This window comes from Manduca sexta, chromosome 13, assembly GCF_014839805.1.
Source record: "Manduca sexta isolate Smith_Timp_Sample1 chromosome 13, JHU_Msex_v1.0, whole genome shotgun sequence".
NCBI lineage: Eukaryota > Metazoa > Arthropoda > Insecta > Lepidoptera > Sphingidae > Manduca > Manduca sexta.
This window is the reverse complement of record NC_051127.1, coordinates 8,509,891-8,531,206: the sequence shown is the minus strand read 5'-3', so window position 1 is coordinate 8,531,206 and position 21,316 is coordinate 8,509,891. Positions and strand designations below refer to the sequence as shown.

General features: G+C 34.8%; 1 protein-coding gene across 1 annotated transcript in view; it reads right to left on the bottom strand.

The window, feature by feature from the left end:
• The window catches only part of LOC115445015 (hemicentin-2), a 142,205-nt gene that overhangs the window by 2,539 nt on the left and 118,350 nt on the right, over nt 1-21,316 (bottom strand). Inside the window, exons 5-16 of the mRNA XM_030171052.2 lie at nt 20,078-20,188; nt 17,608-17,814; nt 16,201-16,346; nt 14,492-14,642; nt 13,776-13,906; nt 11,907-12,066; nt 8,317-8,478; nt 7,720-7,854; nt 7,015-7,221; nt 5,811-5,960; nt 2,743-2,860; nt 2,060-2,187 (exon numbers count right to left, since the gene is read on the bottom strand). Coding sequence (XP_030026912.2) covers nt 2,060-2,187; nt 2,743-2,860; nt 5,811-5,960; nt 7,015-7,221; nt 7,720-7,854; nt 8,317-8,478; nt 11,907-12,066; nt 13,776-13,906; nt 14,492-14,642; nt 16,201-16,346; nt 17,608-17,814; nt 20,078-20,188 — 1,806 coding nt within the window. The remainder of the gene's footprint in view (nt 1-2,059; nt 2,188-2,742; nt 2,861-5,810; nt 5,961-7,014; nt 7,222-7,719; nt 7,855-8,316; nt 8,479-11,906; nt 12,067-13,775; nt 13,907-14,491; nt 14,643-16,200; nt 16,347-17,607; nt 17,815-20,077; nt 20,189-21,316) is intronic.

The following is a 21,316-nucleotide window of genomic DNA, read 5'->3' as shown; positions in this document are numbered from 1 at the left end:
GCTACCTACAAAATACACGCGTTTAAAAAAACGCAAATCTTCCCATTTTGCTTATTTATCGAGAGACATGGTGTAAGTTCTCAAATTCCATATATTAAATTTGGTCTTATTTTATTTAGAAATAGTAATATATAATCTACTTGTTCCGATTTTAATTCATATTTTTGTTTCTCTGTAAAACTACATTTATCCATAAACGCCGTTTCATAATAAAGTCCTTAATTACGCTTTCTAAATGGCGTACACATACTTTTAAATACAAATTAATCTTTAAAAAGGCTGGAATGTCGTCTCAAAGTGAATTTTTTCTTGCACCTAAAAGGCAAAGGCTTCTAAAGGACGTGAAGCCAACATTCACGCACATTTAGTAGACACAAGATTCTTTGAGTAATGGCGTCTAACGAACTGTTACATACGGGTTCAACTTAGTTAAACATTAATATGGAATGAGATAAAATTCTGATTATACGTTGAACGTCTTGAATACATCATCGTGATTTCCATAAGCAATATTATTTTATAAAGTAATTCTGTTACAATATAAAATACTTCAGTTCAGTAAGAATAAGAATATATAAAATATTTTCACGATTTACGTATTAGAAATAAAAAAGTGTTAAAAACATGCTTTGTGTATCCCTGATGTATTCGTCTGTGAGAATAATTATAATTACGAAAACTTGGTAGAATTTCTATATTATTTTAAAATTCGCTTTTGGAAAAATCTTTATAAATTTGAATACCATTGGGTCACTAATCACGATATTTAAGAATCTATAAAGGATACAATTTCAAATTTAAAAATCTTCTAAGTAAGAATTCTTAGAAATCCCATACCTAGTTAGATAAATCCTTAAACTTCTCAAGTAAAATAAATTTCTATAAAGTTGGAGCTGCGATTAATCGATTTTAAAAATATTATATTCCTTTTACGAAAAAAATGAACTATCTATTAAAAAAAAATCCATCAATTTCGGTCCATTCGTCTGAGTTGTGATACCTCAGACAGACATACAGATGTGTATCTGTGTATCCTTAAGTTTATAAAACCATTATTTTGCACCGGGAGTTAAAAATTCATCAGGTATTTTTACTTGTTAATTCTATACCAAGAAAATCGCATATTGTGTTTTTCGAATCTATATTTTTTTATTATTCTCACCTGGCTACTGAACCCACGACCTTACCTGCTACTAAAAAACTTTTCTACTATGCCAGTGAGGCGATTTTACGAAACTAGATTCAGAACTTTAGTTCTCATATCTCTCAACGCTTAAAGTACTTTGTTCGCTTGTTGAAACTACTAAAACGATAATGCCTTTGTAAGAATCAAGTTATGAAAATGAACGATAACTCTAATGAAAAAAAAAAAATACTTTCAGGCTTTTTTGTTTGCTTTTAAGTCTTTTGTACGTAAAACTATTTTTTGAAAGAGCTTTGTGTTAATGATTCTAAGAAATGATATTATATTAAAGGTCACACTTTTTCTATTTAAAAACTGATTAAAATTATTATAGCTTTATATCTGATGACACCCACACTAGTTCGACTTATTGTTCAATGGCTTCATCTTAACAGCAAGGGAATAATGTCTCATTATCAACAACAATTTTGCAAAAAAAACATAATATATTGAGTATCTATCTACATTTTAAATATTTTACACCATAAAATTGATTGAGTAGGTAGACAGTGCTGAATCTAATTACTGCATTTTCATTGCAGCGAATTTTCAGACAGTTCTTACATTCATGTTGCTCTTAGCATACTCCTGTAGTGTTTTAAATTAATCTGCGAATTCTATTATATTATGATTTCACATAAATTGATGTGCAATTTCCTATGAACGCAGTTATAATATTAATTTGGTTTATAATTATTGTTGATATAAAGTTAGAACTCAGACACTGAACTATATTTTTTGCCTTCGACAATCTATTTGCCATCTGAAACCAGACAAAACTAGACACATAAACCATGGTTGAGAATAAAAACACTGCACTGAGATAAAAATAATTTTGCTAGAATAGTAAAGGTAAGCCGTGGCCGACTGACTCACCTGGGGGTGGATTCAAAATGTCCGGCTGTGCCTGCTTGGGCGGCTTCAGTGTGTAAGCCACTACGTACTGGCCGTCTCCGGAATTTATTTGTAGCTCCGATGATTGTTGTTTTATTGGCTGTCGGTCTCTAGTTAGGTTGGAGATAAAATATTTATTTAATATAATATCAGTTGTGATGTAAAATGACGTAAGTTGTTGTTCTAGCTTCCTAAAAAAACTACGTGTTCTTTTCGATCTCTTTTGAATGTGTTATAATAATACATAAAAACTATTTTTAAAAAATTCTATGTCTTCTTACATCGCTAACAAAGGAATTTGTTTCCAGATAATGCAAACCAAATGGCAATACATTAATGTTATTGCTGTCTACTTTGTTATTGTAATCAAATGCTGTTTGAAACCTTTTTAAAAATGCATGTTATTTACATACAAATTGAATCATTGTTAATATTATTTCTACGTAAATCTAACATACTGATCTTCGTTCGTATTAATGCATTTTTCGCGCAGGAAGTATTATGTTCACAAACATGCAACGCAGTCATTAGCGACGACATATTGTTAACCACACTAATGTTGTATTTTAAAATTGAATTAAGTCTGTAAAAATGCTTATTCTCAGATTTAAATAAAACTAGATATATTTTTCTTTTACATTCATATTCATATTGTGTTAACGTACCTTTTTCTTCTAAGGAAATATCCAGTAGATACAACTGCAAACGCAGCAAATATTGACGTAAGTATGATGGCCCAAAATGTTGTTTTAGTTACTCCAGCGACTAATCCGTTACTGCCATCTATGAGAAAAGTGGTAATAAAGTAATGTGGCAGTGTTTTTAACCAATACTTAACTTTATGGTCAACTAACTTCTGCTCGTGTTTTCGCCCCTTAAATATCCATTACCATAATAAAAAGAAGCCTGTCGTTCTCCGTGGTTTGAAACAAACATTGAACTGTGTAATGTTAGTATCTAGGTCATAAATAATTTCAAGCCGTCTTATTGCAACTCTTGAGCTTTTGTCAAACAGCGGACGGGGTGGGACGGCAAAGCGACGCTAGCCACTCTATGTGAAGTCTAGCGTCGAGCGAAAGGGCTCTACGTGAATTATTAATTATTCTATATTAACTAGTATTGTACGAATAACTTACAAATTTAATTAGGTTATTACAATATTGCAACTGAAGACTATGCTTAATGCCTAATAACGCATTATAACATATATTAAAACAGTGTGCAATATTCAGTCACACATGGCGTTTTATTTTATATCATTCCTTGTCCGTTATAATATCAGTCTATCAACTATTACAATCATCATTTATCATATCACCAGCGTAAGGGAAGAAGATTCCCGTACATTGTTTTGGTCCTTCGAGCCGGAAATTGTTCTTAAGCCAGCGACGCGTCGCCGTCCCGCCTTTCGCTCCTTAATCAAAGCTTTTTGGTTAAGGAGCGAAAGGTATATTATGCACCTCTGCACCTATCCTTGTTAACTATAATTCTACTATAGGTTTTTTTTTGTTGCTGTGAATGACAAGAAGAGCTTGCCGTTCGCTTGATGGTAAGCGATACGACCACCCATAAACAGTAAAAACACCATCTAACACCTTCAAATACAAATTATGGTTACGAGCCTGCCTCGCCCTTGTACTCACCACTGTGACTCCTGTAATCTGAGATTGGCATTGGCAGTTGGCACACATTTTGTGGCACCGAGCAGTTAAGCTCTGCGAGACTTGGGGAGCACTAATTAGTCTCAAGCAACGAAATTAATGACATAGAAGAACAAGAACAATTTGGAAATAAATTTTTACCAAAAGTTAAGGTGAACAAAGATATTTTGAACAGAATAGTTGGTACACTATTACCTATTACTCTATTATATCCTTTGACGAATGGTTCATTGAACACTACGCTGAATGTCTTGTAACAATGCAATAGGAACTACGAGCGAACTTAGTAAAGTTTTATCGAAGTAAGACACGAGCTCACACGACTCGCTGATCTATTTCAACAAAATGGTGATCACAAATGCATATTGTAATCATACAGTTAAATATTAATTAAAAACAAGGGCCGAGTTAATTTGGTCGCATATTGATAAGGACAGCATATTTTATATACGTAGTGGTTCTTAATTCGGCAAAGTCTTTTTCGTTATTTAATTTCAATTCAACGCACATACTAGTAAATGCGCTAATAAGGACACTTCTGTAAGCCTATAATGACGTCATGTTCCACTTACATATTTAATTAATTTTTAAAACTAAGTAAAAATACAAGTGGTACTTTATTCTACTTAAGATTTTATTCTACCCAACAACAAAATTAACAGCTCAAATAATAGAACCCTTTCAATTTTATCCGTGATGCATAACATCTGGCTTTTCCAGTTGTAAATGTCTATGATTAAGCCTAAAACTACATAATTTTGTCATCTCTTTCTAAGCTATGGATGGAGGTGGAAAAATAATATATATTCCCAACATCTTCCTATCCTTTTATTTCATTAATATTGTTGCGAGTTAAGAATATTAGTGCTTAGACTCGCCGAGCTTCACCGCTCGGTGTCATAAAATGCGTGCCACAGTCGATCCTGGCTTATAACAGGAGTGGTGGGTGTGAGAGCGGGAATGTCTCGTTACTGACTACTGATAGTTTGCGTTAACATGGCTGAATAACATTTCAATATTCAAACCAACTTAAACGAACCGTGCAAAATTGGAAACTAACACCGTTACCATAGAACCACATACTAATAGACATTGCATACGTCAGTAATAATTATTGGAAATTTCAATGATGTCGGTAGTTTAATTAGTCAAAGTCACTAAAGTAGTGTTCTCTCATAATTTTAGCTCAAATATCTGCGTGTTGGAGTGAGATAGAATTATTCTAGCTTATTAGGTCATGTTGATAACATCGAATTTATGTCTAACCATCTAGTAGATTGGTTCCTTTATTGTCTAACTAACACCAGTCAATTGCACAATAGGCTAGAACGGCCATGTGATCGGTTTCTGCACAATTAGTTTTTGGACGACAATGCGGTACATCATATTGATTATGATAGATGTGTTATAGGCGTGCCTAGTTACGCGTCATGGGTATTGTAAACACTAATGACACGTCCATCAGTTAGTTGTAAACCTTTGGTTTGTATTACAAAAACGTTTTCGATTTTATGATTGCCTAAATTGTCAGATGTTTCGTTTTGGGCCATGACTTAATCATATCAATATAAGTCAATTATTATTAATAAACATCTACAAATTTTAAAAATGATGTCACTGAGTAAAAATTTATTTTATGAATCAGACTTATTAATTGGGTATAAAAAAATATTTTTAATTAATTTTAATTAATACTCAAATTTCAAACCTAAGAAATGCAGTAGAAGTTTATTTTCGAGAAAGCACTTTCACATAAACTCTACGATCACAAACTATTATGTCAAAAAATAGAAATAGAAATATATAAAAAATGCTTCCAAGTATTTGACAGCATTTCAAATGATTCCTATGGCCGTCTCCAGTGCTCTACTAAAAGTAATAACTTAAAAGGAGCATTCTTTCTCCTCCGTAAAGAACACCTACGAGCTTTTATTATGAAAATAACTTAGTTTTCATCGAAAAAGAAGTCTTATACAGAAATATAACAAAGCCAACTTATATAAAGAATTTGTTCAAAATTGCGACTGTAAATAACCTACCAAAGGTTGCAGAAATGCTAATTTATTTCATACCTGTCCTTCTCTCAGGATCTTGATAAGTTAGAGCTTGAAGCATGATTCGATCTGATGCTCCTTTATCATTCCTTGAATGTACAGTCAGTCGTAATGAGTTGCCAGCTGACCAGAGGACTCCTGCTGGCACTAGGAACAAAGCCACACCATCTAGGAAGAAACAATAAATAATGTCTAGAATTCAAAGGGTCTGCAGTTTGCTGAAAAAAGATTGGACATTCGAAAGCAGCTTATCAAAGACTCAGTTCAAGGCATTTGAAATGAGCACGACCTTCAGTAAAAAGAATTAATAAAAAAAAATCTAAGATGTCTTCCATGACCAAAGAATAAACAGTGTCGACGAATAAGACAATTTCTTCTCGAATTGTAAATCTTCTAGAATTATAACTTTCGATTAATAGATCGTATCATACTTTGATACCGCCATTCGTTTTATCGTATCTACGGGTAATTCCTCACGACATGTTGCTATAAATTATACAGTAATCTGGCAGTTGTCTCATTGGTCGGTATCGATAATTTATGTAGCAACATTTATATAGTCTTTAAATAATCCATTGATTGATTCCTTTCCAACGGAATTTCGGCCGCGTCGGCCGATCTCAACGGAAATTAGCCAAATACGCAGGAGATATTAAAGTACATAAGTACAGTTGCACTCTCTGTTCCTTCTGCGTGCACTCTCATAGTACGATGAGACGGCAATCCGACATGACCGGAGTGAGATCCGGAGGAGTAAAGGCTTTACGTGCTTTTCGAGGCACGAGGATATCACATCGACAACTTCCTGATTCCAAGGTGCGTCTAAGTAAATTTTAAGATGGAAAAACCCATTCACATTTTTGGCCGAGCTGGTATTCGAGCCCAGAATCAAATATTTAATATATAATTTTGTCTCACATTGTTGGTGAGATATAGGTGTGTTCCATCACAGACTATCCATGAGACGAAAAAAACGGAGTGCATGTAAATTAAGCTATATTTATGAATATTAATGTTTGTTTTGGCCGAGGTGAATTTGCTCTATTATTGTTTTCGGTGCATACAATTTATCATTGTTTCGTTTATATCTTAGTTTAAACGACCCTTACCCTTTACATATTAACCTGCTTGTAAAAACTTGTAAATTGCCTTTTTTTAATATTATACTTATATGCTAGCAGTAGGTTATCTAAATAATTAAAAAAAAAATCTTTGTACTTACCAGTATCATTAGCTGTGACATTAAATTTAATAATTCCATTGTCGGAGTCCAACGCTTCTAGAACAACTAATTGTGGTAGACCTCCATCATATCCTGTGACACATCGAACCATGAGCGACTCTCCGACGTCATCCTTGTTCGAGTCCTCGATCCAATTGGACCCATTCCCTGCTGATATCGTGCAGTTTCTCGGCGGTGATGGTCGCGCTGTCAAAAACGTGTAAAATGTAGAACAAATATTACCTAGGAAGCTCAGATGATTTGGGTTTTGAGACAAATAATAGTATAGATTAAAGCAGTGGCATTAATTGCAAAATTTAAAAAAATAAATAAAATCATAAAAATCAAAATTATCGTTAAAGACACACTAAATTGAATCCGTGAGACATTTTTCTTAAAGAATCCTATCAATAGGGGTTTGATAATGATATATTACTTCTTCTATTAAAAGGTACTGGAACACAAACATAGCAGCATAATCAGTGAGTTCAGTTCCAGTGTCACAAGACAACAGTTATCTTAATGGTACTGGAGCACAAATATGGCAAATTTAATCAGTGAGTCCGAGACATCAGTTCTGCCACGAGACATCAACAGTTAATTTTGATGTCACCAAGATGTCGCCATTGTTTGTAATGTGGTGCTTACACTCAACTAACCAAAATGCTCTTTAGTTGTAAAAAAATCCTTAAAATCTAAACGTACCTGCTGGGACAATTTGAAAGATACACGGCTGCACTTGTCGACCGACCGTGTTACTCCCTCTGCATGTTAACGCTCCGTAATCTCTCTCGCTGGCGGGTGTGTACCGAAGTTCGCTTATACTGCCGTTAACCGTTCCTTTACAACACACCAGACCTTTGATGAACAAACTTTAGATATCCGTGCAGATTTATGATTAAATGCATTGTTTTCGTGTTTTTGTTTTTTGCTAGCGGATTTGACTGATTTAAAATCTTTTTGGGGAAAAATTAATTTTTATTTTATTTATGCACTTTATATACATACGTATATCGGCCAAACAATACTAAAGGCATTCTCTACCATTTAACCTTAGGGTGGTGCCAAGATAAATAAGGTAAGTGCATCAAAGTAATTTGATATTTAAAGATACGAATAAATTTAATGTAAAAATTAAACGACTCTTTCTAACTCTATCGCTATTTTAGAATTTGTTATTTCTATACTTATCCAGAGAATGTTATTACCTACATATTCAGAATAAATTCAGCCAAGTAATTCTTAGATTTAAATAAATGCAATGGTATCAATAAAACAAACAAACAAATAGGTTTAACTTACCATATCTAGCAGGAGATACGTTAAAACTTTCGCCACTGTTATTAAACTGCCATAGAAATGTGACGTCATCCGGGTCGGCGTGCACCGAACATCGAACCCGCAGTGCTTCATCCAATGCCGCACCCACTACTTGAGGTGACGTTTCAGCGCATACCGGTGCATCTAATTTATATAAATCTTAATCAATTTATATAACCTCAGTCATATTGATGATTATAATGACGTCTCCGAAGCTAATTTCGGCAACGGCAATTACAATAACTGGACAGGCATATTTAACTCAGACTAAGACTGGATACTTAATACTCGTGCTTCTGCGCTTTGATGCACTCTTACATGACTTATATAGCCAATTTTATTTATGAAAGCGCGAGCGCATTTTAGGCACGACAAAACCCCGCCGACGTAATAATAATTAATAGCCACAGATGGACGGATCTGTAGTGGCTCTTATCAATTTCCATACGACGCTCAGAATAATGATATTCTCAATCATAATATGCCAATAAAAGTAGTTCAATCGAGTACTATATGATGTCGCTGTATCTCAATTTCTTTCTTGTGACATTTTAAGTGGAAGATAGTTTCAAAATAACAATTTTCTGAATGAAATATGATAAATAATATAATAATGTTACAATAACTTTCCTAGCTAAAGAAAGTGTTAGGATTATGTTGTCTTTTGTACTTAAGGTAGCAACAACGCAACAATCCTATTGCATTGTCAGTTTGAAGAATACCCATTACCTTTAATTAGGTTTCAAAACAAGTAATTACTATCGTACATTTGGATTCTTGCCACATTAATTCAAAAGCTAATTAAATAAATCCACTACGCTATCTCAATTAGTTAAGTTCTAAGTAACTTATTTAATTGGTAATCTAAGGGTCATCTTTAACAGAATCATTCTATGAATTATCAATCAGTGAGTTATGATTGTCAGAAACCGTAATGAATTCTTAGAAGACATTTTGAAGGGCAATCTTGAATCTATACTAATAGCAAGTAATATAATCGGAATAGTATATTTACTTAGCAGTTATTGTGGACGAATGGGATAGACCTGTTTTGACACCAAATTGAAGACGCGTGTGGATGAGAGATAAGCTTTTGTATGCGAGAGGAAATAAGTTTGTTTTGTGTTAGTTATCCACAAAAATTACACTTAATGACAAAGAATCTTCATCACCACCTTGCAGCTGGAACGAAAAGGCTGGATTTGAAGTGTAGAGTGAACATTTAACTACGTCAAAAGAAGCTGAAGTAATCGTTTCTGGGTACGAGGATTCCGAAGCCAACAAATGCCTTCAAAGATGTTAAAAAGATATTGTCAGTTGGAAAAATTGACAATTTTAATTAGTACTTGATGTAATAAACTTAAAATGAAAACGTATTGACCTCGGAATGAACGTTCATAAACACAATTTTGTGAGTTATCAGAACAATAACGCTAACGGATACGTATATTTCTGTTAAAAAGCCTCAGAACGCTAGTATTCATTTTGATGTAATGGCATGTATTGTTTTGTAATTGTGGATAATCATGAGGATTCGCTAAACAAGGGACAAGGCGGAACGAGGTCGCAACGCTAGCTGGACGTGAATAGTTGAAGCGTCGCGCCGTCGATCGCCGAGCGCGTCGGCTCTACGTGACGTATTATATTAGCTATAGTATACTTCTATATTACTTGAATCTTACAACTACCCATCGTCGCGTCGCCTTCTCGCCCTATCCGCTATTTAGTGAAACCATAAGTCAAAATAGTAATAACTCTAGCCATTTCGGTATTATTGCGTCTTACCTACACGTCAACAATTAAGTTTCGGCCAGTTGCGCGCGGAAGGAAACGTTCCGAAGCGCCAATATACAATTGTCTATAATAAATCAAACGCACGGACAATGTTGTTGATTTACGTATCTGCGATGTATAATCAACGGGTAACATTGCCATTCAAATGTTGTTTTTACTCTCCCTAAGGCCAGTGAGAAATTTAAAATTCAGGTACTCATTTCCATTTGTAAAACTTAATCTCCAAAATTAGGAAAAGATGAATTTACTTAATGGGGTCCGAATTGTAATTATTCAATACAAAACGAGGGAACCTCCGAAAGTCGCAATGTTTCCGTTATTTCAAATCTATTTAACTTTAGCAATTAGTGAAATTGATTTGAACCTCAACAAATTAAATTTTATTAATCGTTTGCAATAATTCGTGGACTGGATCAAAACATTAATTTTGTGCCATTGAGATTGAAATAACATTGTGTGGAATATTAAAATTTTTATAAGCTGTCAAAAATTATACTGATATTATTTTTATAATTAACATTATCTCAAAAAATATTTGGTACTATTATCACATTTCAAAAGAGCCTTTAGTCAAAGTATAAGTTAGAATTTTGTAAAATGGAATTCTTGGCGATTTTTTTATCCGTCTGTTTTTGTTTAAAAACCCTTTTTTGCTACGTGTCTATGGCAGACTTCCAAGGGCAAATTCATATAGCAATTTTTCCACGTAAAATCAAACATACATACGTAATCATGGTCAATGGCCAGTCCATAGTCCAACCGACAATTACAGCACTGGCAAATGTATCTTTAGAATTTGAAACGAAATTTATTCGGAGTCGACGAACTAAAACAAAGCTATATGAATTAAAGTGAAGCCACGAAACAACAGATTGCGAAGGTTCCCGGGGAATCGCAGTAATATTAGGCAATAATTTTGATGATTTACCGCCTGTGCCGCCTTCCCTTCGTGCCAATTACTATGCGGACGGTCGGCCACGGAAGGAAGTTGGTACGTCGATCCGGACCGCAATCATTTGAATACTATTTGCAGACACATCGGTATTTATAGGCGAGTAATTCATACCGCGCCCGGTGACGTTTTATGGGTATGTGTCCGATGTATATTACAAGAGGATTAGGGACATGCAAATGAAGTGTCTACTACCGACAAACGTTATATGAAATTCCCACCTTCACACGTAAGGATACAGGTTTGTTTACGGTCCGAGGATAAAATTTAAATATGGGCAATGTTTTGAGGCGTGTAATCAAAAAAGGGCTTGCATCGTGTACGGAAATTGGTGTCGCGATTTTATGCTATAAGTCTTGCGTAAACAGTGGTTTATGTAAGGGGAAGTTTTATTGGAAGTATTTTGTGACCTGTGCCTGTATACATATCCATATTGGCGAGCGCCGATAAATTCTTATTGTTACTCTTCGAGTCACGTGACGAATATCTGTTCACGAACAATATTACCTACATGATGCGCACGAGCAGACACAATCGTAGACTCAAAATGCATACAATACGCCTATTAGATACATTTACTTATCAAAAACCTATATCAACCATATTACGCTTACAACAATCATTAACTCCAAAACATTTTATCGAAATGAAACAGTATAACAAATGATTAGGGTCCGAATCATATTCAACAAAAAACCTACCTCAGTCGATGACATCGATCTTATCACCACAAATTACAAACTAATAATCATTTTGTCCAGATAACCAAATAGAGCACAAGTAAGACTCCCTCATGCTCGTTATCAATATCACGGTACGTACTTACATTGCACTCTCAGTTTGACGGCTTCGCTGGAGGTTTCCCCTCGACTGTTGGCCGCCTTGCAGGAGTACGCACCCGCCTCCTGCCGCGTCACCTTCTGCAGGACCAGCGACCGAGTGCTCACAATGATCCCCGACGCCATGTTCTGCGATACCGGCCTGTCCTGAATTAATTTTGTCTTTATTGTTGAGTATTTTGAAATTCTGGAACATTTTAAATTAAGAACTTTCGAATATGGAAATTCGGTATTTGAAATGTTAAGTTATTTTTATTTAAATTAATAGTAAATTTTAATATATTAAATAATATTATTTTAATAGAAACGGTATCAGTATTAGTTTAAAATTGTGTATGACCATCTACTTAGAGAATTATCTAGAAAGATCTCTGTTGTAAAAATATAGAATGAAACAACAAGCTAGTAAACTTAATATTTTGTTATGTCAAAATGTAGGTTTGTCTGTCTTAAGCTTAGAACACAAAAGATGTCTTGAGGGCAACTAAGTGTTCGTTTGAAGTAGGGCTTGTTTACTTTAACCCTAAACTCTAAACGATTTGATGAACATACAAGACATCAGCTTTAAGTAATATTTACTATAGGTTATAACACTAATCCTTATAAAACATGACGCTATTGTAACATCCTTGTGATGATGATGATGATTGTAATGATGATGATGTTTGTAAACTATTCTAATACTACATTATATTATCAATGATCAATATAAATAATCAATAACCAAGCGCAAAATTAAAGTCTCATAAAACACTTCTATAGAAATAGTTTGTACAATAAATGTATACTTCTATTTTTAATTCTAGTCCATTGAAAAGTTACATTTGGGGTTGCGTTTTTTAGAGGACGCAATTTTATTTTTTTGAATTGTAGGGGGGGTCAGTGTTAAGCTAAAACCAAGTTTGTGGGGTCGCCACCCTTGTCCCACGGCCGCCATCTTGAAAATAGGGGTTGAAAGGGTTTTTACGATGTATCTCTTAAACTATTTATCTGACAAAAAAAATATAAACATTTTTTGTTGCAAATTAAATTCTCTACAACTTTGGTTTAGTAACTTTATGTCGTAGAACTATAAATAAAAAAGTTATAAGCGAAAATGTTAAGAATTGATAGACAATTGGTTCATCTGTGCCAAAGCGATGCAGGATCCAAGTAATTCGGGTACAAGCCGACAACCGCGGGTTTGTGTTGTACGTAATGAGAGGAAAAAAAAAGGATTATGAACCTTATAAATACACGTTCTGATGACGTTGCAATGGACATTGCTTAACATTGAATTTCTTAACATTTTCGCTTATAACTTTTTTATTTATAGTTCTACGACAAAAGTTACTAAACCAAAGTTGTAGAGAATTTAATTTGCAACAAAAAATGTTTATAATTTTTTTTGTCAGATAAATAGTTTAAGAGATACATCGTAAAATCCATTTCAACCCCTATTTTCAAGATGGCGGCCGTGGGACAAGGGTGGCGACCCCACAAACTTGATTTTAGCTTTACACTGACCCCCCCTACACTTCAAAAAAATAAAATTGCGTCCTCTAAAAAACGCAAGGTAAGGCCTAAAAAATTTAACATTCCAATGGACTATTCAGAACGTGGTGAAGAAGACACAAAAGTTATATGCTATCTGTACTATAACAATCTTATTTATAATGAAAATGTCTATATGAAGTCTGATTAGGCTTAATTTTTTTTTTATATTTCGCACCGTCAACATAATAGTACTTTTTGCAACTCAGTTCAATCAAACCAACGCCCAAAACGTCATCAATAATTTATAATCACAACAAAATTCCAGAAAAATCATTCAAATACAAGAATAAAAGAACCCTAAGAAATCCATTTGCACTTACGTCATGAAACCAAGATATCCTGTGCTCCCTCGGGTTCGCCCGTACGTTGCACTCGAAGTAAACGTCATCGCCTTCTTTGATCTCGTGCGGGTTGAGCGTACTGCCCAGAGTCAGCGACACCAGGGGACTGTCTGGTGGCAAATATATTTCTAGCTAATTAAGTGTCGATACGTGTTCGAGTGTCTATCGTTTTTCATTAGAAATGTGATTTGAGTGGTTTCTTTTAAATTTTCCAATTAATGAACTTTTGAAGTGATGTAAAATTGATACGTATTTAAACTGATTACTTTGAAATACTTCGGTTTACGAATATATTTAATCACAGAGTGATATTTAGTCAATTAAATTATATGTTTGCTGTAGAAATATCAGTTTCAGATTCTAAGCGTTGCGGTTCATTAGTCCTATGAGAGATGGAAACATCACTCTATTTACAATAAAATAGAGTAATATTTATTAAACATGATCCAATTTAGTTTGTAAAATTTTTCCCTTTTTTGGTTATCTTCAAAATTATAATTTAATGTAAAATCTAAGTGTATGTAATTTCACACACTATACAAATTGATTTCTTTTCTTTGTATTTTTTGTGAAGTTTTTTATGTTTATGCAGACCGTGTACGCCTTATATTGTAACGAAATTTAGCTTTAGATTACGATTAACGTTGCTATTGTAATAAATTACGTGTTAAATAAATAATTAAATATTTACTAACATACAACGTTGACTTGAAATTGGTCATCTATGGTCCTCGTGGGTAGGCTGGGATTTGAAGCGACGCATTTTATGACCCCGCCGTTGTCCGCTGGCGTGGGACTGTACACTAGTGTACTGACCGACCACGTTTCGTTTGAGTGGTCTGTTACCTGTAGATAGATAAAAAAAAAAACATACAGTCGAATTGAGAACCTCCTTCTTTTTTGAAGTCGGTTAAAAATAGTTTCGAAGAAACAATAAGTTGATGTAAATAATTACTGGTAGGATACTTGTATTCGTCTGAAAGACAACACTATGTAGAAGTTTCTATAGTGTTGTGTTAGTGAATCAGCTTGTGTAGAGTTTGAATACTTTGGCGTAATCACATAAAATACTTTAGTTTTTATACTCATACTATTTTTGCTGTTAAAACTGAGACATTGAAATATTATATTTTGAAATATTGGGTTTACAACGACCATAAACCTAGATCCGTCAATCCATCAATTATCGAACGTGAATGTTAAATTATGACCCAAACCTTTTTAATACAAAGCTTTTGCTCGATAAAAGATGAAAAACTACAAAAAAAGACGTCAAGTAGCAAAAAATATAAGTACTTTGGAAAAAGTAAGACAAGTTGATTTACTCATCCATAATCATATTTCGTTTATAACTCAGCACTCATATTTTTATGTACAGCCTTTAATATCTCGAATTTTAGGTTAATACTTTATCTTAAACAAGTGCATAAAAGCTTTCAGCGTTTCTGGAACGTATTTCTAAAAAGCGTGCCGTACCATTTCCTAGCTATTGTATTTTATATGGACATTCTAAAACATCAATTAGTCTGTGAATCGCGGTCCATCAATGGTCGGATACAATCGAATGGTACAATCGATTTAAAAGCCACACAGTGCTTAGCTCCAGAATGGAAGTTAATTGACGGTTACCTTCGGCATCAAGCCACGGCAATTAGTGCTTCGAGGTATAGCTTTATTTACACATTGTGAGGTTATATGGTCAATGTCACGGACCTGAAGATGTTAGATAAGTTGTAATTTGAAACACATTATGACGGTATACAGAAAGTAAATAAATATAAATGTTATGTAACAAATAACAACGCTTTGTAAATATTTTCCCCATAAACATCCTCATCGCATCGTTTTCTTTATTGCTGAGGGTCGTGAAACCCTGAATATGGAGTAATATTTGTCTTGACTAAGTTGCGTCACCTGTTCCTATCTTTGGAATCGTGGAGCGGATTATGAAGTTTGGTACTTAGCGTAGAATAGATTTGGTCGGACTTTCTGGTGGAAATACGACTTCTCGGACGTTTGCCTTTGACTTTCCCAATATCCATCAGTTCGAGGCTAAGTCCGTCCTCGTCGGTGACGTCTGCATAGCAAAGATTAGAGATCTTAGTGCCACCACCCTTCCAGCTCGTAAGTACTTCTTGTGATGTACTCAACTATTTCACCTATTTATTCACCGCATTAAATAGAAGGAGGAGAAAAAGCAACCCCCATAAACATAATAACATTATTTTTTGTTAAGATGTCATAATATTACCACTTATAGTACCATATCTTAAATGGTTTGGTATCTAAAAAATCATACGAAATACATACACACAATCCTAAAATCATAACCTTTGATTCACCGTAGTAGGTTAAAAAAATGGCCTAACAGTAAATTTAGGACTGAGAAATGAAATATGTTTACCTTTTCCTTTTCAAAAATCCTGTTGTCCTTATACCAAGTGATCTGCGCAGGAGGTCTACTGCCTTCAGCCACGCAGCGAAGTGTCGCAGCAGCACCAGCTATTAGCTGCTGCGGCCGATTCAACAGCGAGACAGAGAGTGGAGCAACTAAAGACAACACAAAGTACGATGCATTTGATGTCTTGTTTACTTTATAGGTAGATATTATACATTCAGTAAAAGTAAAGAATTTAGAATTTAAACGATGGTAGAATATAAATAGATTTAAAATCAAAATAATGTACTGATTGACATAATATGTGGACGATTTAGATAGATTCAGCTAATTATGAAAATATTATAATCAAATCTTTTTGTCATTTTCTGAAATAAAACAGAAATTATTGATGCTACAAGGAAAGACGCTGACGCACTCTGTTTAAAAAACCTGATTAAAATTCTATTTTTTTTCATGAAAGAACATTACCAGGATAAAAAGAAGCCTTTTAGTTAATCCACGACATGGTCTACCCTTGTACCACATTTCATCCAAATCCGTTTACCTGTTTCTGCAATTACTTCTAACGAACATCTAAACATCCAAATATTTTCACAAACTTTCGCATTTTAATATTAGTAAGAAGTAAGACAAGATCAAAATGCAATAGGCTCATTTTCATTGGTCGTTAGATTTCGCATTTGGGGTTTGGGGAACTTTCTGTTTACGCATGCCGAGAGGACCACATGAGGAAACCATTTTCATTAGTCGATGGGACCCAAATGCGAGGTACAAGGGATTTCTGTTCAATCATGCCATGGGCCCGCATGCGAAAATCTATAATCATTTAGTAAAACAAATTGCTGCTATAAGCAAAAAAATGTGCGACATCGTTTACAGAAAGAAAGATCGAAAGCAATACCATTAATCAAGTATAAACTCGGTATAGTACATGCGATGTTCCAACAGAGGCATTGTTATTTTTTATTCCAATAAGTTAATTAAAATAAACACTGTAGCGTAAAAGGATAAATAAAATCACTTGAAGTGGGAACTGAGTTCCATTTACCTAAACCGTTATATTCCATTTTACAATACTATTTTTGTTACCTGGCGAAACGTAAAAACATTAAATGAAATGATAACATTGGGTGTATAACAAAATTTCAACACTTGTTAGTATAGCAAAAAATTAAAAAACATTGTGTTATAGGATGCCAAAGATTATATTACTTTTTGTATCGAAATAATTTCTTTTTCTCTTTGTGCTTTTTCAGTGTTATATGTGATATGTTGAATGTGATTGTCTTTATTTATATTAATAGTTATAACGTTAATAAATAAATTTTTAAAATTCATCGTGCGTATTATAAAATGTACGTCAATAAAAGAGTGAATGTATGTTTGTATAACAGATGTACCCTTACTTACGGTTCATTTCAAGCCTGATGACTTTCTCTTGAGGCGGCACCAAGTTCGTGTTCGAGGCCCTACACTTGTATGTAGTATTCAGGTCTTCTCGCTTCAAATGCTGTAGTTCCAATCGATTCACCATCACATGTGTGTCTGTTTTCATTCCGATATATTGAGGAGCTGGAGTCCCGTCAATCCACCAGGAAACCAGCGGTTCTGGGCGACCTTGGACAATAACGAAAAACAAATTTAAATGTGTACGATAATTGCTTGTATAGTTAAACGACAAGAATTATGATGTATTATGGTGAAATGTGAAAATTCCGGTTTGTGGTTTCCATTTGTTTAAAGATTCTTTTACCGGTTCTCGTCCCTCATTCAATAGAGTACTATGCGAAATGCTTTTGGAATTGACCCAAAAACTTAGACGTAACTTAAACTCTTACACCCTTTTATACAACACTTCAATCCTAAATTAAAAAATGCTAGCAGCTTACTTAATGGTTGGAATCAAAAGTTAATAACTCTCACAGGCTTTCAAAGCTCACTGTAGTTAATCCTAGGTTCATAGTCACGTTGGATACCTCCTCAAAAAATGAAAATGTCGAACAGTTCAATTTTTCTATTGCTTGATTTCTTTTATGGAAACATTGGAGGAGATATTCCATCTGAATGGGTTCATTGAAAAGTCCGCAGTATGGCCGGTTGGCGACGAGCCAGTACGCGGCGCGGATTATCTTCGGCTGTGTGCCCACCAATTGTGATGATGCAGCGGAGCGGACAGCGAGGAATTTAGGCTTTGAACCTGTTATCAGGCTCATGCTTAATTATGTGGTCTAGGATGTCTAGAGCGATAGCCGCGAACTATCCATAGAATGTTACTGTTACGTTTTGTTGAGAATACATTTTGAAAACAGAAATGATTACTCAAAGCAAAATGCTTTACATGATCTAGTTGGGATACGCACGCAACTATATCGTATACAAAATGTATTGTTAATTCATTAAGAATCTGTCACTTTTCAAAATGGAATATAAACTTATTACTTTATATTCTAGACAGATATAATAACTAGCAATTCAGTTAATAATTGCGTGAATCACATTGGCTTAAGTCTTCCAGTGGCCACATATCAGAAGCGCGCAGGCATACCTGTTCCATTTCGTATCTAAGTTTCCTGCAAATGACCAACCGTACCTCACAGTTTCTACTCCTGACATTAATGTTCTTTTTTGGTTTTGTTATGGCTCCACAGCTTACTCGCGTGGTATTTGTAGCCTCCTGGATGGCCTTCGTAGCGGGGATAAGCTCGCGATATTTTGTCCAAACGATAAAACGATAGTAATGTGTGCGCGGCTGGTACTATTAATGTCTCCTTTGTGTTTTATTTGGATGTAAAAACATGTTACTTTGCGGTTTGATATATGAAATTTCCTTTGTCTGGTGTATTTTAGCGAATGGAATTTATTTCAGACGTTTGTTTGTTACCTTTGTGCAATGGTGAAATAAAATATGACTACACACTAAAATATTGAAGTTGCCACTTTAGTTTTGGCAACGAGATTGCTTTAGTTCTTTCTTTATCCAAATCCTATAAAGCAACAAATAAGATATTGTGTTAAATGAATATTTCATTTACTATAGATGGAACTTTTTACTTGCGGCTTATTGTTTGAAGTGGAGTAGGCAGATGTGTGAGTACGTGTTGCGAGTTGCAACGAAGTCATATCGTGAAATTTAACTTTTGATCGATGACCTGGGCTGTATACAATACGTATTGGAAACAATTCATCTGTTCTATTTTGGTCTGCCCTGTTTTTCAATATCGTTTTGATTTTTTTCTTCTTTCACTCGTCTATTTCAACGTGGAATCCGGTATTTAATTAAATACCTTTCAACCGGAGTTCTTTTGACACCACATTCATTTTTAATGTTACATGGATTTTGAATAAATATTAAATACCGATAGAGTCTACTACTCTGAACATCAAAGTATTAACATCTTCTTAATACTATACTTTATCACTAAAGGTCCTAGTGGCGACGAGTGGAATTTCTCAAAAAGTAACCCGAGGCAATAAAAATTGGCGTAGTTAACATATCGCGGCCAATTTGACAAAAAAATAAAAAACTAAGACAAACGTAAATAAACCTAAAAGGGAAGCCGGTAGGAATGGGGTAGTGTGGACGCTTCGCCACTAAAAGGTCCGTCTTGAAATGCTTTGATGGAGTCAATAACGAGCTTTTTTCCATACCCCCTGCTTTGGCTACTACTTTCTCAGTCCAGTGGTGGAAATCCCATTATAGTTCTTATTTAGTCAAACTAACAGGCAGGTGGTCGCCTACGTGGTCTTTTATCTTCCACTTTCCCTACAACCAGTAGTTTGTCGAAGCTATCTGGATGTCTTCGGGCGATGTGGTTAAAATAACTTAAGACTCGTTGGTAGCATATTGTGACAATTTCTATTAAATATGTATTTAACTTACCTCCCCGTACTTCGCAAATGAGTACCAACGCTGCACCCTCTTCTAAAGGGCCCACTACACCAGAGACATCAGCCCCTGACTTATCATAAAGAAGCATTTGATGTGGTGGTACTGAAACAGAATACACCTATTTAGTTATAAAATAGTCAGGCATGTATGTGGCTTCTCCCCATCGGCTAACCGTAAAGGAGTCGTTACTGGGTAACCCATATGTACAGACTTAAAGTACCCAGAATCGCAATGCGTGGAACAAGCATGTGCTGGTTGGACGTCAGACACACGATAACAACTGGTTCAGAGCATTGGCAGACAGAAGACAGAAATGTTACACCCGTCGAAGGCGCCTTTTGTAATTTATGCGGCAGAGTTTGTCGCTCTAGAATTGCCTTATATACGAAATAAAGTGTAGGTCTACCAGACAATGATTGAATCGTCTAAAAAGACGTACAAGACTACAACTATGTTACCAGCCGGAGGGCACAAGAGCAAAAGTATGTTAGCAAAAAATATTCTTGTGATTCATCGTTCACACAATCATTTGTATCAACGTAGGTTTCGAGCCTGCGATTTGTCATTTTATAATTAATTATTTGCCGGGAGCGCCATGTAGGCTAGCAAATTTCTTTTTTTTTAACCGAACCAAATCTCCATTTACTTATTATTAATATTATTTCTTAATTTTTTGATACAATACAAATAAACACATTTACTATTTTGTTTGTTTGTTTGGGATAAGAATTTTCGAAGTCACAGTGCGGTGGCCATTGTCAGATGAAATTCTGAATTCAATTTCGGTGTTGCGGTTGCTTTGTCAGGGTGATGCGGCTGTTCTACTCTTCGAGAGTTAGTTTCCAAGGAGGACATACATGAAAATCGTTGATGCACAACACAGCCGATATGTATTACCGCCACCTTACTAATATGATGCAATAAAATAAAAATGTAGGTAGGTATTGTATTGGGAACGTCGAGTGTAATTAAATACATTTTTCACTTGGTCAGACCACTACACACTTTTTTTCTTATTTTTATACGTGCCACATTGGTGGCCCCACTGCACCTAATGGTAAGTGAAGTAGGATCCAATAGAATGTTGACTGACGAGAGATGATTACTCCTCGGCAGTCGATACAATTACATCGACCTATTAGAACCGGATATACACAGGCTGATCCCGGAACGCGAAACACTTACGTGGGCTACTGTGGTGGTTTTTAACACCCTGTGTGCGATGGTCGC